The sequence below is a fragment of the Ooceraea biroi genome, chromosome 8 (assembly GCF_003672135.1).
Source record: "Ooceraea biroi isolate clonal line C1 chromosome 8, Obir_v5.4, whole genome shotgun sequence".
NCBI classification, from domain to species: Eukaryota; Metazoa; Arthropoda; class Insecta; order Hymenoptera; family Formicidae; genus Ooceraea; species Ooceraea biroi.
In genome coordinates, this window is record NC_039513.1 from 5,967,156 (window position 1) to 5,983,604 (window position 16,449).

A 16,449-nucleotide genomic window follows, 5' to 3' on the forward strand; every position below is an offset into this window, starting at 1 on the left:
ATTGAATTTATACGAATAAACGATACATCGGCAATGAAAATTGTGGATACAAAACTATTACTAATATTTTCCAACATAATAATGTATCAGTAATGATAAAACAAATCTATAAGAACCGAATGAGACATCTTTGTAAAGATGTTACACGAGAGAAGAACACGTCGAAAAGCCCGAAATCGCGTGTATTAATAATAATTCCGTGGATGCTACAAAAGAGTTGGACGAGAGGCGACGACTCGCGCGGAGAAAGGGATGACTGAAGGCAATGATCGAACGTGGCGTGACCCGGCAAATTACTGTCACTCGGGGTAATTTCAGCGTAATCGCCTCTTCCATTCCATTTACCGCGTCTAAAGCGAAATTTACCTTTCGAGCGTACCCGAGGCGAGAGAGCGGCCGTCGAAAATATACCACGCGCACGAGCGATGGCGAAATAATTCGCCAGGAGACATTATACGCGATCCTACCTATGTCGTAACGGCCTGTATGCGCACTTTTTCAATGCGCTTGCTCTTTCTCCTCGCAGATTTAGCCCGCTATTACTACGCTCGAATTTGCGGATGCTTTACGAGGGGTATCGCAAAAAGTGCGCGACCAGTTTTTGCAAGTTGCTACTTCATGGAATTTATTTCGGCTTACTATGGAGATATATATCACGAAAAAGCAGTTAAAGCACCTTACCGAGTTATTAACGTACAGACTTATTATTACAGCGATTATCAGCGAGGTAAAATTTATCCTGGTATAATTCAAATAATTAAAATTGTATGAGCAATAGAACCTATATAATAACAATTTAATAATCATTATCCTAATACAATTACTATTTTAATGTCTGATTTTAACTAAAATCAGGCATTAAAATAAAAATTACATAAGCACAAAAGGCGAATTTTTCAGATTTTGCTCTGAACGATCAATTAAAGACTTCTAATGAAAACGAGATACATTTATACAAATTACATTACGAATGTTACGGAGACCCAAGCCGTACTTTTAACAAAATCAAATTAATCGGTAACACTATTAAACTTTGTATTTACACTTTGCAACCCTGTCAGTTCTCTTTTCGATTTTTGTTCTCACTTGTCGTGGCTCAGGTCTACACATTCATCAACATTTGCAATCATACATATAGCACTTACGTTGGACACATTGTAGCTGCTGTATTGTTCTTTGCCGGGGCTGCCGCTGCCGTTCTGCTCGCACTGCTTGTTCTTGAAGGCTCGGTAATTCTCTCGGAGCTGTTTGCCGTACTAGAACACAAAGCGGAGCGGGCACCGTTAACTCTTGTGCGCGCGCGCGCCTAACCGATTCCACGCTTCGAGCGCATCGCAACATTCGAGACCGATAAAGCCGACAGCAAAACTGCACCCGCAATTTGCATAATTTTATACGCGTTACTTTGTCGCTTAGCGCCGGGCGGAGCGGTCGCGCTCGCGCGCGTTGTCCAGTTGTGCGGAGCAGACCGCCGATCGATACCTTGGCCGACGCGATATCGCACTCGCCTAGATAAATTCAACGTTGCTACGCGGACAGAATTCGAAAGTACCTCGGACTTTTCCCGGTTTTCCCGACAATTAAACTCCTTTTTCCCCGGCTTTGCTTTTTAAAATGTAAAAAAATCGCTAAATCTAATTACCACATTTCCAGAAGAATAAAGCAAGCAGATAAAGAGAAGATAGAAAGCGGTGTACGTGTGCGGAAGAAAATTAACTTAAAAAATTTTAAATTAACTTTATCGCAAGCTTAATTCTTTAAAAATTATTTTGCGTAATTATCTCTCATTCTCGTGTTTCTTATGAAAATAACATTTTAGCGTAATATTAAAATATGGATACCATGGCAATTTGATGCACAACACTTTGTGAATACTTTTCACGGAATTAATGATATTCAGTTCTCCAACTGATCTGTAATCCTATTTCTTACGAGGCAGGAATAATATTTCATCAGAATGACTGAACCTTTACACTCAAAAATATCTATGCATGGTCGAACAATAATATAATTTCGTCACTGGGTATAATTTATAATCCGCTCTCTAAGCTTCTTATATCGTCGATGTATTATCATTTTAAAGGAAGTTAAATTGTTTTTATTTCTTTGTTCAATACAAAAAATTCTGATCACAATCGTCCATTCAAAAGAATTACAACTAACTAAAAATTCGACAGAACCAAAAAGCAACCGTCGAAATTATATCTCAACCTGGAAAATGCGAGAAAATAATAGAATTTTTCCAAATTAATTTAAGACAGATGTTACATGAGGTCAAGAAACTTAATATAAAAAATGCACTGAGAAAAATTTCCATCGGATAAACCGATTAAATAGTGTATCCGATTGTTACTCTTGTTTTCCGATTAAATGATGGATATGTCCGATTACCTTCATCAGATATGTCCGATCATTTTCTTTGTCTTTTATACAATTTAATCGGATATATCCGTTTGTTACTATTTAATTGGATTATCCGATTAGATAGGCCATGATATTTTTCTCAGTGTGGCGAGTAACCAAATCTCATCTTTCTAAATGAAAAACTTAGTCGGGCCAAGAAGTTTATTAAAGATACAAAATTTTCACACGCCACGTTGCAAGAAGATCAGAAAGTTGAAAGCTACTACTCCGACGAGTATTCGTGAGATGATGCGGAGGATGAAACACGGTAAGACGAGACACAAGATGAGAGGAACAGATGATATCGTGTGCATAACCGCGCAGGACTTCAGTAGCGGTATAAGCCATCATATTGAACCAGAAGACACAGTTGGGCGCATCTATGCTCGACTGATTGCTCGTACATACACATCTACTCATACACGTGTACGTAAGTTGAGTGTGACGTGCACGGTGTCTATATACACATACACACACATGGAAGTGCTAATATATCAATGCGGGTTGCAACTTGCAACGTGGTGCGAAAATTATCCCGAGCTTTGCAACCGTCAGAAGCTCGTGGCAACAGCAAAAGTGGACTCGGCCACGATTCTGAATGTTCAGAACGTCCAGACATCCATGTATTATATCGTTTTTAATGGCTATAACAAAAATTCGAGATAGTTGCAGAAAAAGTTTGTCAAATTTATTTATTTAATTTCAGAAGAATAAGAGAATGGAAAATTCACAATGGCAGTGCTTATTTCATGATGCTGAAGCAAAATAAAAGAAGACAAATCATCAAGTGCGACCGGATGCAGACATTCAAATAATCAAAAATGCGTTGGAGAATCAATATTTGTTCGTACTGTCGGCTGTCTCGCGACGAGATTTCTTTTGCTTGACACTATCACGAGAAACGAAGGAAATTAAGCGGGCTCCTACGGATTTGTCGCTCTCGCGTTTTCGGAGGCGGTGGTGATCGAGGTGGATGTGAAGATGAAGAGCGGCGGCGACTAATTGAAAGCGACTCTGGAGTATTGCCGGCGCGTTTGGAGAGATAATTACGTAATTCAATTATTCGCAAACGCAGACAGGAAATGCGCCAACGAGGAAAGCGGCAAGGCACGAATGTATGCTAGCATTAATCAGCGACGAGTAACAGAGAGCGATAACGAGGAGCACGCGGGCTCTCTAAGCAAACGAAGGATAATACTGCATCGAATCCTTCGATAGCACACAGAATTGCCTCCATCGGCATCCGTAAAAGTCCATCGATTATCGCTAAAAAGTTCCTTCATGAGAAATCTCACAATGACTTTCGTTTTAATTAAATGGCAGCGCGAGTTAATGCAACCCATTCTTACAATCTTCCTTGTTGCGGGTTATTATGACTCTTGGATTTAGTTATTTTTTTTACAGCAAGAAATTCCATTAAGATATATAGCTCTCGTGCGATACATATAATCCGATAGAAAGTATAACCCGGTATTTGCGGTTCTTATCGTTTTACGATCGATTCACTTTCTCATTACCGTTTCTCATTACTGTCGTTTTATGAGGCAGGCAAACCGGAATTAATATCAAATGACAATATTTTATTAACGCCCGGCTTTATTAACGAACGGCATAATTTTCGCGATCGCGAGACTCGTCTCACAGAAAAGCTAAAACTCCTAAAGTGATCCGATTGACTGCACGAGAGAAGTTTATTACTTTTATGTATTACCGGACCTGTTATAATATCTGCTGTGTGTGTGAAGCTGGCGTATCATTTCGCGGAAAATCATTAATTATTGAGAGTTCTGGCTCCCTTTTTAATAGTTCTAGAATTCCTGATAGGTTAAACACAGTTCTGGCCATTAAAGCGAAAAAATCGCATAGTGCAAAGCGAGACGCCAACTTCACGCAGCGTCTCACTTTGTCCTGCGACAGTTTCCGCCATAATTCCGGCTAGATTTTAAAAGATCTACAGTTCTACATGAGTTCTAGAAAGAGTTCTAGCGAAAAAAATTTTTTTTCATCTTTTTATAATTATTAAAGCTAAAAAATGTTTAAGGGAATGACGACTGGTTAATTGCAGAGAGTTCTGTGCTTTATGAAATATTTCTCGTGTAGTTCTGAACATATTTAACCATTTTCCAAAGAGTTCTGAATGCAAACATTAGCAATTATTTAATTAAAAAGTTTTATCGTTCGAGAAAGACGTATCTACGGAGATATATATGAGACGCTGGTCGATTTTCGAGAGTTCTGTGAAGACTAAAATATTTCTCGTGTAGTTCTGAACGTATTAAGCGTATTCCAAAGAGTTCTGACCGCAAACATTAACAATTATTTAATAAAAAATTTTTATCGTCCGAGAAAGACGTATCTACGGAGATATATGTGAGACGCTGGTCGATTTTCGAGAATTCTGCTTATTCTAAAACAGTTCTCGTATAGTTCGGGACATGTACAATGCCTTTCCAAAGAGTTCTGATAGGAACGATTAGAAAATTTTTGAAAAAATTATTTCGCCCAAAGAGTGGACGTTTTCGACTTTACCAGTGAGACGCTGATTGATTTTCGAGAGTTCTGCTTATTCTAAAACAGTTCTCGTATAGTTCGGGACATGTACAATGCCTTTCCAAAGAGTTCTGACAGGAACAACGATTAGAAAAGTTTTTAAAAAATTATTTCACCCGAAGAGTGGACGACGTTTTCGACTTTACCAGTGAGACGCTGGCCGAAATGTCGGAGTTCTGGCTTTCCTAAAATACTTTTATAGTTCCGCACGTACTTATGATTTTCCTAAAGAGTTCTATGCACCTCTCATACATAGCACTCTCTTTGGAAAATGGTTAAATATGTTCAGAACTACACGAGAAATATTTCATAAAGCACAGAACTCTCTGCAATTAACCAGTCGTCATTCCCTTAAACATTTTTTAGCTTTAATAATTATAAAAAGATGAAAAAAAATTTTTTTCGCTAGAACTCTTTCTAGAACTCATGTAGAACTGTAGATCTTTTAAAATCTAGCCGGAATTATGGCGGAAACTGTCGCAGGACAAAGTGAGACGCTGCGTGAAGTTGGCGTCTCGCTTTGCACTATGCGATTTTTTCGCTTTAATGGCCAGAACTGTGTTTAACCTATCAGGAATTCTAGAACTATTAAAAAGGGAGCCAGAACTCTCAATAATTAATGATTTTCCGCGAAATGATACGCCAGCTTCACACACACACATCTGCTGCCATTTTTATTATGTGTGTTAATCATTCGTACAATTAATTTAATTAAAACCGGACGAATTCTGTAGATATCCTTCAAAAATTGTTATACGAGCAAAAACGTCGAAGGAAAACCATCATGCCATCTTTCATTCAGTATTCCATCCCTCACGAGTCAGCGGGGATGACTTTGCGCACTGTCTTGGTCTTTCTACATTTCCAGTGAAGTGAATCAAAGATTGAGATACGACGGGGAAAATGGGGAGAAAAGAGGGAAGTGTAGAAACAAAGGGAGGACAAAGGAAAGAAGTGTCAATGTCTTCTCGATCAAAGTAGATCCTGCAGGTTTCTGCGAGCCTACCCACTCATTTGCTCTCTCCTTTCTTCGCCCTTTCTCCCTTCCGCCTTTCCAACTCTTCTCGTTCGCCGCATCTCATCAGACTCGTAGCTTTTTCTCGGATGAGAGAGTTACAAAGACCTCGCTGAGACACGCGTAAGTACTACCTAGCGCCGTTACCGACCAAGAAGATGCCGTCCCGTCCTTTTTCCCTTCGGATAAAAGGCGGAGTCGAGAGTAACGCGGCGGACGACGGACGGAAGAGGCGACGAGGGCTAAGAGCCCGGGAGAAGAGCACACACAATGTGGATTCAGAGTGGTGAGGTAGACAGAACTGACAAGAGACGCAGACAGGCATGGACGGCGAACGAGGCCGATAAACACTAGGCAAGAGCCGTCCGCCGCCGGCTACGGTAGTATAGACGTGTGACTCAAGGGACCCCCGAGGATGCACCGAGGGGGAGGCTGTGGATTACGATTCCCCGGTGCAAGGGATCCCAAATTACGTCCCGCGGCAAATTAGGTCGCTATCCTGGCCCCGTCGGCTGTTACTCGGAATCGAGGTACGATTTGATGATGATAACGAAAATATAAAATAAAATCTTCGTGAGAAGTGGTGATTGAATCAGTTGAATTAGCGAGACTGTCGAGAGTTGATCACATCTCGAGATTGTAACAATCTTACTTAATTGCAGAGGATACAGCTGTCGGAAGATACGTTGCTGTATATAAATAAACGTCACTTTCGTAATTTTTCAATTTGCTTTATGAAGATGACTACCAGTCTGGGAACACGGCAGAGCGATGATGAACCTGCAACGGGTTCTGCTTCTTGGAGTCGAGATGGAGAAGCGGTCTGAGCAACCACTTCAACTTGAGGAAGAATACATCTTTAAAGAGTAGTAATAGAGAGTAGGTGGCTATAAGTCCAGAATTTCTCTTTCTCTCTCTCTTTCCCTCTTTCTGATGGAGCTGCCGATCGTGCGTTAACGGAAACCGTTACCAATCGCAAGGTACTACTCTCTTCTATCGGCGAACGCTTCGCTCTAGGAGGAGAGAGAGAAAGAGAGAAAGGACAAAGGCCGTCTCGAGAATAAACCGATATTATCGACGACGATGGGAAAGGAGGTCCTCGATGTCTCACGAGGCATTCTTGTCAGAAGAAAAAGGACGAAAGAAAAGTGCATGATGTCAGGACGATAATTGTTCTAAAAGAGAAAATGAACAAATTTTGGCATACGAGAACGTGACGAGATTGAGCGGCATACTATGTACGCACGTCGACGTAGCGAAGTGTTCATCTCTCTTCGGGCCGCTAAACAAAATTGCGCGCGAGTCACGCAACTTCCCTGAATTTCAAGGAGGGATAAGGGAGAGGAAGGGGAGGAAGAGAAAGAAAATAAGGCTCATTATATCCGGCTCCATCGCGCAGCTAATGATACCCACAGCACGGCCGCAAAGGGATGATCACGTCGTAATGGAAGATTGAACTCGAATAAGAAGACCCAACGCGGAATCGGCTGAGAAATGAACTTCGTAACGATATTTCGTAGGTGCTATTATCCTCGCCGCGGATTCGAGTGCTCATTCCTCCGGTTGATACCAACCGGTTTCCGTTTACAAATTGAAGTTTATTTGCCGAAGCTAATAATCAATCACCAATGGTTCCTTCGACATCAAGTTTTAATAGCACGACAAAGTATTCACGCGAATTCGCTAGCAATCGTTTAACTCTAAGTGATGTTGAAAAGAGTACGCGTTACGTATGGAAATGATAAATTAAAATAGATGATAAATTAAGCAAGAGAAGAAACGAATATCAATTCAACGTGTTTCCGGGTGCATCCACCCTTAACTTGTGATGCGCTCGAACTACGCGTGCTACGGACGGAGAAGAGGAATCGCGTCGCTTACCTTAGCGAGTCTCATGGCTGTGAGCCAGCAGGCGCGTGATTTTTCGCTGTCGAAAGCAATGACCTTGATCCCGGGCACCCCAGCCTCCGTGTCTTCGACTTCAGCGTTGCTGTACGGCCTCAGACAGGCGCCCCACTCGAAGGGTGCGCCGAAACAACGTTTGGCGTTTGGAATCCTGTACACGTTGTAGTCCCTTAAATGTGCAAAGGCGATTAGCTGTTCGCCGTCCTGCAACAAAAATGATAATGTGTCTCCATGAAAATTCTCGTCCAAGACGTATCCGGAGCATTATGAACGTTATTACCAGCTCAGATTCTACAACTAGCCGCGAAACGCTCGAAACAGAAAAGTTGGAATCGTTAATATCTTCCTTTCTTGCATTACGACACTTTCGCATTGAACTGTGGAGTTGCGTAAGGCTTTTCAGAGCTGAATGCTGGTTTAATCTCCTCCGAAAGTACATTTGGGCTCCACATGGTTACCGAAGGGAGAGATGACGTAATGATCATTTGTCGCATCAGTCACTGTTGATGCAATGAACGGAGTGATGGGGGCGATTTTACGACAATCGACGATTGCTGGTCACGTTCTCAGCGATCGTAATCCGGATGATTGTCGCGCCGTTCGCGCGATAATTGGTTCGTACGGCTGATGAGTACGTGTCCGCAGTTACAGATGAATCGATCATGGCGATATTCGCGCAGAAATATCACGAGCGAAAGTAGTACGACCGTACGTACGAGTCGTGCCTGCACGCAAACACCGTCGCGAGACAGCCCTTTCAGTGAACTCTTCCTGTCGAATGTTACGTCGTAGTTACGTTATTATAAGATTCTCTTTTTTGGATCAATGCACTGAAACAATTTACCCTGGGATGGAGTGTGCAAGATCTTTAATTTGGTCTATGAATTTTCGACGGCAGTATTGGACATGAATCCGGGATGGTTATTTCATCCCTATCTAAATCAAACAATTCCAGGGACCAATAGACTACGCGTCGCGGATCAGCCTTACAAATTTGGCGATAATCAGGATTTATGTTCGACGATTAGTTTATTACCTGCTATTTCTTTGTCAACATATTTCGGCATCTATGTTTAAAATCAGTTTGAAAACCTGCAGGAGTAAAGGATGAGGTTTTACCGTGACACGAGTCTTCTTTCTGGGAACCATCGTCGGATTCAGCAAGAAACTTTCTTTCGCGACGTCGCCGAGTATCGCGGAGGCAATTTATTATACGCTGGGACGATTTTTACGGCGTGGCACACCGTGTCGCAGAAAGGACCGGCGACGACAGCTCTTATCGCAGAGTCGCCATTATTTGCTTGCAGAGGAGGAGAGACCGGGAAACTCGCGTTTGTCGAGTGATTTCCGGCAGTAAATATTCATAGACGTCGACCGCTTGGTTTCATGTTCCTAAACGAGAAAGACGCGGAGGTCGCGCTTCCGGTCGCTCGACCGGAATGCGCCTTTCGACCGACGCGACGCTTCGAAAGTCCCAAATGGCTAATCCGTCGAAGTTTCTGAATCTCCGGGATACAATCGGAAACGTGAAAAATATATATTGTCGGGGACAGGAATAAAGAGATCTAAGTCCAAGACATGTCTTACGTAACGCTCAATTTTTCTTTCAACATAAATAACTGATTAACAATGTGCTTCGCTGATGTTGCATGTGCTACATCGAGCTGCACTGCAAACACGCGACTATCATTAAATAAAATTATCAAGAGGGAAACAGCGGATCAGCCGTTGGATAACAAGATGCGTACACGCCTTGACGTCTAACAATTTCACGCATAGTCGGTGTCACAGCGCTTTTATATTTAACTCGGCGTGTACTCGTACCATCCGCCACTCGTTCTTTTCTGTAACCTTTATCCGCTTATACGATAGCGTGTGCACGGCAGACAAGCGGGCAAAATTGTTGAACCACCGACCTGTCGGTCTTCAAAAATCACCCCGCGTAATCTCACTACGCTTCTGTCACACACGTGTCGTGGATATTTCTTTAATGACGGGCATTACATAGAGTTTTATGAAAAAATACCAAATATTCCTTCAACGTGTTTTATCTGCACAAGACGCTTTATATAACTGTGACAAAATAGAAATAATCTGATCGCCTGTCGTTACGAGTAGCTAACAGAAATCCAGTACGTTATACGAAATATAGTATTAAACATATAATACACGAAAACTTGTCTTGCATTGAAAATTGTTAAATTTAGCCAATAAAATTAATCATTGCATCATTTTGACGCATTGTATGACATGCGTGCACTATTGTCCTTCAACCGGTTAATTATTAACAAAGTTATATTGTTTTAATTATATTTTACCCCTTTAAGAAGAGTGCCTCCAGCACGCTTCTCGTAAAATCGTTCATCTCGATCGGACTCGCGCCGCGAGTTTAATGCCGGCAGGAAGGGTGCGGTTGGTCAGGGACACCTCGCCTCGCAGCCTCCTCGAGAGAAAATCCCGTTGACCGTGGTCGCCGTCGTGCTTGTTCGTGCGACGATGCTGCTGCGCAAGCATTCGTCACGCGTGCACAAACAGCCGGATAAGACAAGAGGGAGGAAGAGCGTGTACAAGAGGCGTAGAGCGAGATAGCAATGGGACCGTTGCAATACGGCTCAGCAAATATTTGACGTTTAGCTCGGTTGCACTCTGTGCCGGGGGAGTGGGACCGTGTTAACGGTTATGTAACTATTACCCGGTTAACCACAGAATTGCAGGCAAAAGCGAACGGCAGAAAAAAAGAGGAAACGAAACGGATTAATTGGATACCAACGAAATCGCCTGAAGAGTAACGTACAATAACTAATGAGAAGCAAACATGTATAACGTTACGTACAACACACATAACGAGCGTACAGAGGATAGAAATAAAAGAAAAAAAGAAAAAAAAGGAAGAATTCGGCTATAAACGAACGACGTTCGCGAAATTTTCGCTTTGTTTCAAGTTGGATGCCAAGTTCGCATCGGTAAATCCGACAATGTCTCCCGAGAGTGTCGCTTTATATTCTTCCAAGTAAACCGCTCATGCGGGATTCATACCCACGCACATCTGCACAGCTTTGCTGCGCTCCTTTTGGTGTGCGCGTCCCGTAATTCTGACACATGTAACTGCCATTGTCATATATGCATATTAGACGCGCCCGTCGCCGTCTGATCGATCACGAATAGTATCTCTCGAGGTCCGTGTCTCTACACGCGCTAAAGATAAAAGTACATGTCACAACACGGGCGAATTAATGACAATGTCAGGCAGAGACGGACTGGCGACTAGACGAAAAAAAGAAGGAGAGCTGACGAGCCTATTTTAGATACCGCTTTGATCAGCTTATTACGATATAAATCGATCATGAAAAATACATTGTAATTGGGATTAAAAAACATCTACGCCTGCATAATTAATTCGATCGATAATTTCTCGTGATTGTCTCCGACAATGTAAACGCGATTATATATGTGAAGTATTCTTTCGATCGGACAAACTCATTTCAAGATCATAATTTTGAATGCAGCAATATAGCTCTCCACGTGTTCGTTGACGAATAATAAAAATAATTATTGCAACAAAAATTGTACTGACTACTGTCACAAAATTGTTTCAAGAAATTGGCAAGTATGTTATAACACGTCTTGGATTAATCTGAGCGTATGTGGCACGCATTGATCCGTCAAATCCGCTCCAATGGCCAGCCGCTCCACTCGAACCGTGAAAAGAAAGTAGGATAATCGAAAAGACTTTATCATTCATCGTGTTATTTTAACGCCTGGTGGCGTGGCCTACGATAATTCTGCGTCATTATAAATTTTGCAATCTTTTCAAATTCATGCTCGCCTGTCATTATTCTCTATTGTCACTCTTTCTTCCTATCCATTTTTCATAATTACATTCAAGAATCGTCAAATGTGAAAAATACGATTCACTCTTCTAATCCGTGAAAATATTTTTCAAAGTTCGCCGACGATTGCAGAAAACTGCTGATGCGGTAAGAGAGCCAAGAATTGGAAAAAAAGGTAAAGACGCACAGAATAGAACGAAGGATCGACTCGAGAAGAGGGTGGGAAGGAAAGAAAGTTCTGAAACGAGATGACCTACGCCAAACTCTTCTTCCGTTTGGGACGAAATCTTGCGAGATCGACGGTTCGCCGCTTCGAAGAAATCCCAACAACACACGTCGCAATAATGATAAGTAGGGGAGAAATATATTACAAGTAAAAGATTTGCGATAACCTCGTGGAGCCAGTTCTCATTTCCTCGCGGCGATGACAGTGAAGGAGTAAGGGGGTCAGGAGAGCCGAGAAGAATTATTGGCGTTTCCGTCTACGGGCACACGGCTTCGGAAACGAAACCGGTTTAATATCATTAAATAAATAATTCCAGAAGCACGCTCTCGCGCGTGATTAAAGAAAAAGAAAAAAAAGGAAGATACACGAAGGCAGAGCGCCCGGGAGCACCAAATGGTCTCCGCAATTATCGCCAATGAATTTGATCCCGTGTTTTCGTTCCGTTCACCATGATCTTTTTTCGTCATTAACATTATCGCAAATCTTCTCATTTTCAATATCAATATCAATATTTGGCGATCGGTTATCGACCACACAAATTGCTCTTTATTAATGATTCATTCATTAATCTTCCCAGAAGAATGAAATGTGTTTATAATTATGTTATACTTAATAGATTTTTTAAACAATTTCATGATTTTCGTTATTGAATGTCACAGCGAAGATGAACTGCACTCGAACACGTCACGATTCGACCGAAGCTCGCCGTCGAATTGGCGGTCGTTGGCCCGAAATGACATCGTTAAGTTACCGCTTGCGTGGCAGTGAAAGGATTGACTCCAGGGCGGCGTTAGACTGGCGTTAGAGAAACCGGGGAGAGAGGAAAGGAAGACAACGTACGATAGGTCAGGTTTTTCTTCCTCCGGAGGCGGTGGAGAGACTCGCCGTGCTGCAAGCCAATGAGGAAAGACAAGCGAGGAAAGACCGAGGCAACGCTCAAAGTAGGAGTACAAGAAGGGATCTGCGTGCAGCGAGCGCATTGAAAGTCCATGGAAAGGCTTTCTCCATAGTTCCTGCTGTTTATCTTACCTACTTCTTGGATTCGTATCGTGCTACATTTAACAAGCTTGCAACAAATTTGGAAAAGTACAAATTCAAGAGCTTGCGTTCTGTAAACGTTGAGACGCGCGTTCGCCACTAAGGATCAAATCTAAAATTGTGGAATCAAACTCTTAATCGAACAACTTTTACTATTTTATATTACATGCTCATTACAAGGTACATGTGCAAATCATGAATCATTCGACTCTTAAGTGATACTGTCGAAACGCGAAAGTGGCCGACATTATGGAAGGCAGAAAGAGAGAAAGAGATATCATCCGCAACAGTATGAAGGAAATAATAAGAATCATTGATTATACATTGAGAAAATGTAGGCCATGCTCCCGGCGTCGGGCTGCACTATGATTACGGTAATAATGCGAGAGCGTATAACGGTAAGCATCCGTGAAAGGCAAGTCGGAGAGACAACGACGGCCGACTACTACCGTCGAGAGGAAAAAGGGGGAATGAGCCATGAAAGAAGGGAAGAAGAGAAGACACCAGGCTTCGACCCGTATGAAATGACTTCCTCGTAAAGTCCTTGTCTTCGCGCTGCCACCTTGCCTCCTACTATTCTGACGATCGTTGAAACCCCAATGTATTGTTACACACGACTGCCGTATGTGAATCGCCAAATACATACCGTAATATCATTCCCAATATTGATAGTAAAAAACCAAACCGACTTTCAAATCTAACATTCCAAATCTAATAAAAATGAAACTTAATATCTGAAGAGATCGCTAGTCGGATCGATCAGAGAAACTTTATAGATACGAACAAATTTCTTTCTAAATGAATAAAAACAGTTTTACATTTAATATATAAGATAAAAGAACATTTCTATATATTTTATGTAACCGTTTGTGTGTCAAGCTCTTTACCAACATTAATCTTCTTTCTCCAATTCACTATTTTAACGAAAATTTTTAAACGAATTAAATCGCTGAAATTCGTCGTAATATTTTTACAATGGTTGGCTCGTTTATTGATGTAACAAGATGTAATAAAAACATTTGGAAAATCAACGATGAGGTGAGTTTGTCCAAAAAGTACAACCCGCGGGCGGATTTCTCCTCTTCGACCTCTTGATAATCCGTCGAGCCAAGGAAACCTCGCGTGTACACGCGGATGCAAGCAATAACGCCTCTTTATTGGATTCGTTCTAATAAAATTTATGTCTCTCGCATGCGAGCGCGCGTTCGCGCATCCACAACGATGTCCGCTCTTGAATTTTAATGTTCGAAACGAACGCAGAAAAGGAATCTTCTTTTTTGGCTTTTTCTCTTCCTCTCTCGCTCTCTTTTTTTATGACCCTTTCTGATGAATTAAAATTCTATGCCGCTTCGCTAGAGCGAATAATTATATATTTGTTGTTCACGCGCACAGTACGGTATACGCATAATGAGATTTCGCACCGCTCTGGATCGTTGCAATCATTATTGCATGTTCAAAAAAATCGAATGGATGCTGTCAACAATTTGGGTTGACGAAGAAAATATTTAATCTTTCAAATCATAATGTATGTATAAGATATAATAAAGCATTATTAACACATGAGACTTCTTAAAAATTTGTTGCAGTTATCAATATTAAAATTTATTGGATTGTAACGTAATTTACTTCTTTCAACATTTCTAATATTACCAAAGTGCGTGATAGATTTCGAAAAATATTGTTTTGCATCATAAGTTTTTCGGCAAAATCCATTCTCTAACCTGATACAATGCTGTCTTGCTGTGACAATTCGATTCCTATTACATTTAATTTATCGATATATTTCGAGATCGAGAAAGACATGTTAAAACTTTGTATCGAATACGGGAACTCCGACAACATTGGTGGCCAGGGGCGTTACGACGATTAAAAACGGCGACGTACGCGAAATCGAGGTCGTTGCCGACTAATCATTTTTTTTATGTCTCGGGCGCCTCGCGAGACATGCACGAGAGACGGCGAAACGTGATGTAATTCACAAATCTCGCCGTGCCTCCATCGGCCGCGCCGACGTCTATAATTTCGTAGCGAGTTAAGGAGCAGCATAAAAAAAAGTAAAGAAGTATACTACCTAACGCAGAGATATGTTGTTGAATTATTAATATTCTTCGAGAGCGCCGTCGATCATCAGCGAGGCATCGCTTTCGCGAAGTTACAAAATAAAATATTAACATGGAGATTTATAGCAATTAATTTTGTTCATCGTAAAGTTAAATTGATAGAGGATTAATACAAATTATTAATAATATATAATCTTGTTCCGACGAATTTTCGATGTCTTTCGAATCAGTGGATTGAAAAACTTTCACGAAGCACTCTGAAAAGTTTACCTTCAGGGCAATCGAAGGTTCCTTCTTACGGAAAGACGTTACGGAAAGAAAGCAAAGAGACGAATGAGTTTTCGGAGTTCGTTAAACGCGAGACGAGTTGCGCCACCGGGCAATATCTTCTCGATTAATTTTATTCACGCTATATTCGCTTATCGCACCGTCTATCGCGCTGATTATAAATTGGTGTTAAGCAGAATTTAAGAGAAAGAAAAAAGAACAAACATCGCGCGTAATGCGCTCGGTATCTCTTATCTCGTTCTTACCAGCGATAATGGGAACGTCACGAAGAGTCTTCAGGAGTAAAATGATGAGAGAAAGAGAGAAAAAGAAAGTTAGAGAACAAGAAAGAGAACGAAACAAAGAGAGAAGGGGCCAAATCTGAGAACGTGCGTTGCGCTCGAGAGTTGATCGGTGTATCGGATGAAGATGAAGGAAGGAGAAGGGTCGGATCGAGGGGGCGAGTGGGACGGACACGAGTCACGAGTCCCGATTGTGAAAACCGGTAGCTGAACAACTCCGCGCGCGCTTGAAGATCTCCGAACGATGGGAGTGAAACTCGGTGTATGCGGCTCGCGAGCAAGTCGGTCAGATTAGACAGCGATGACGGCGACGCTCAAAGCGAGCTTAAAAATGAACGCCGACAATTTCTCGATTATTATTCAAAATCGATATGACTTTCGTTTAAGTCGATACAGCGTATGCATGGACGAAACGTACGCTAAACGTCTTTATTGCCGTTTCCGTTGGCATCCGCGTTTGCGCAAATAAAACCGGTTTCTCCTTGCCTCTGCAGACGGAGAGACGTTTATGAACGTTTCGTCACGTCTTTCTCAACGGAGTTGGACGAAACTGACTGAGACAATGCCGAAAAATACACCTTGGAAAATGTATTCGCCAAATCGGATTGCACCAAACACGCGAAATGAATTTATCGAGTCGGATCGCGCAATTTCTCAGGAAATCCTGCACTGCGCGAGCTGCAGCGACAATGCACGACGACGGATCGCTGTTTGTCCCACGAGAAGTGCATTGATCATCCGAGAGTTAAGTTTAGATTTATGCGAGTTAATACACTTTGGCGCGGCTTCAAGCGACTTCCAGCGACGGCGGGGTGAATCACGCTGCGCTCCCCGAAGTACGTTAATAAACGTC

The 16,449-nt window shown here is 41.9% G+C and overlaps 1 protein-coding gene across 11 annotated transcripts in view; it reads right to left on the bottom strand.

The window, feature by feature from the left end:
- Window positions 1-16,449, bottom strand: part of LOC105287880 (growth factor receptor-bound protein 14) — a 244,544-nt gene that overhangs the window by 37,263 nt on the left and 190,832 nt on the right. For all 11 annotated transcript variants that reach the window (XM_026971766.1, XM_026971765.1, XM_026971776.1 and 8 more), the window contains 2 exons: window positions 7,850-8,077; window positions 1,146-1,256 (listed from right to left, as the gene is read on the bottom strand). In XM_026971766.1, the coding sequence (XP_026827567.1) occupies window positions 1,146-1,256; window positions 7,850-8,077 (339 nt within the window). The remainder of the gene's footprint in view (window positions 1-1,145; window positions 1,257-7,849; window positions 8,078-16,449) is intronic.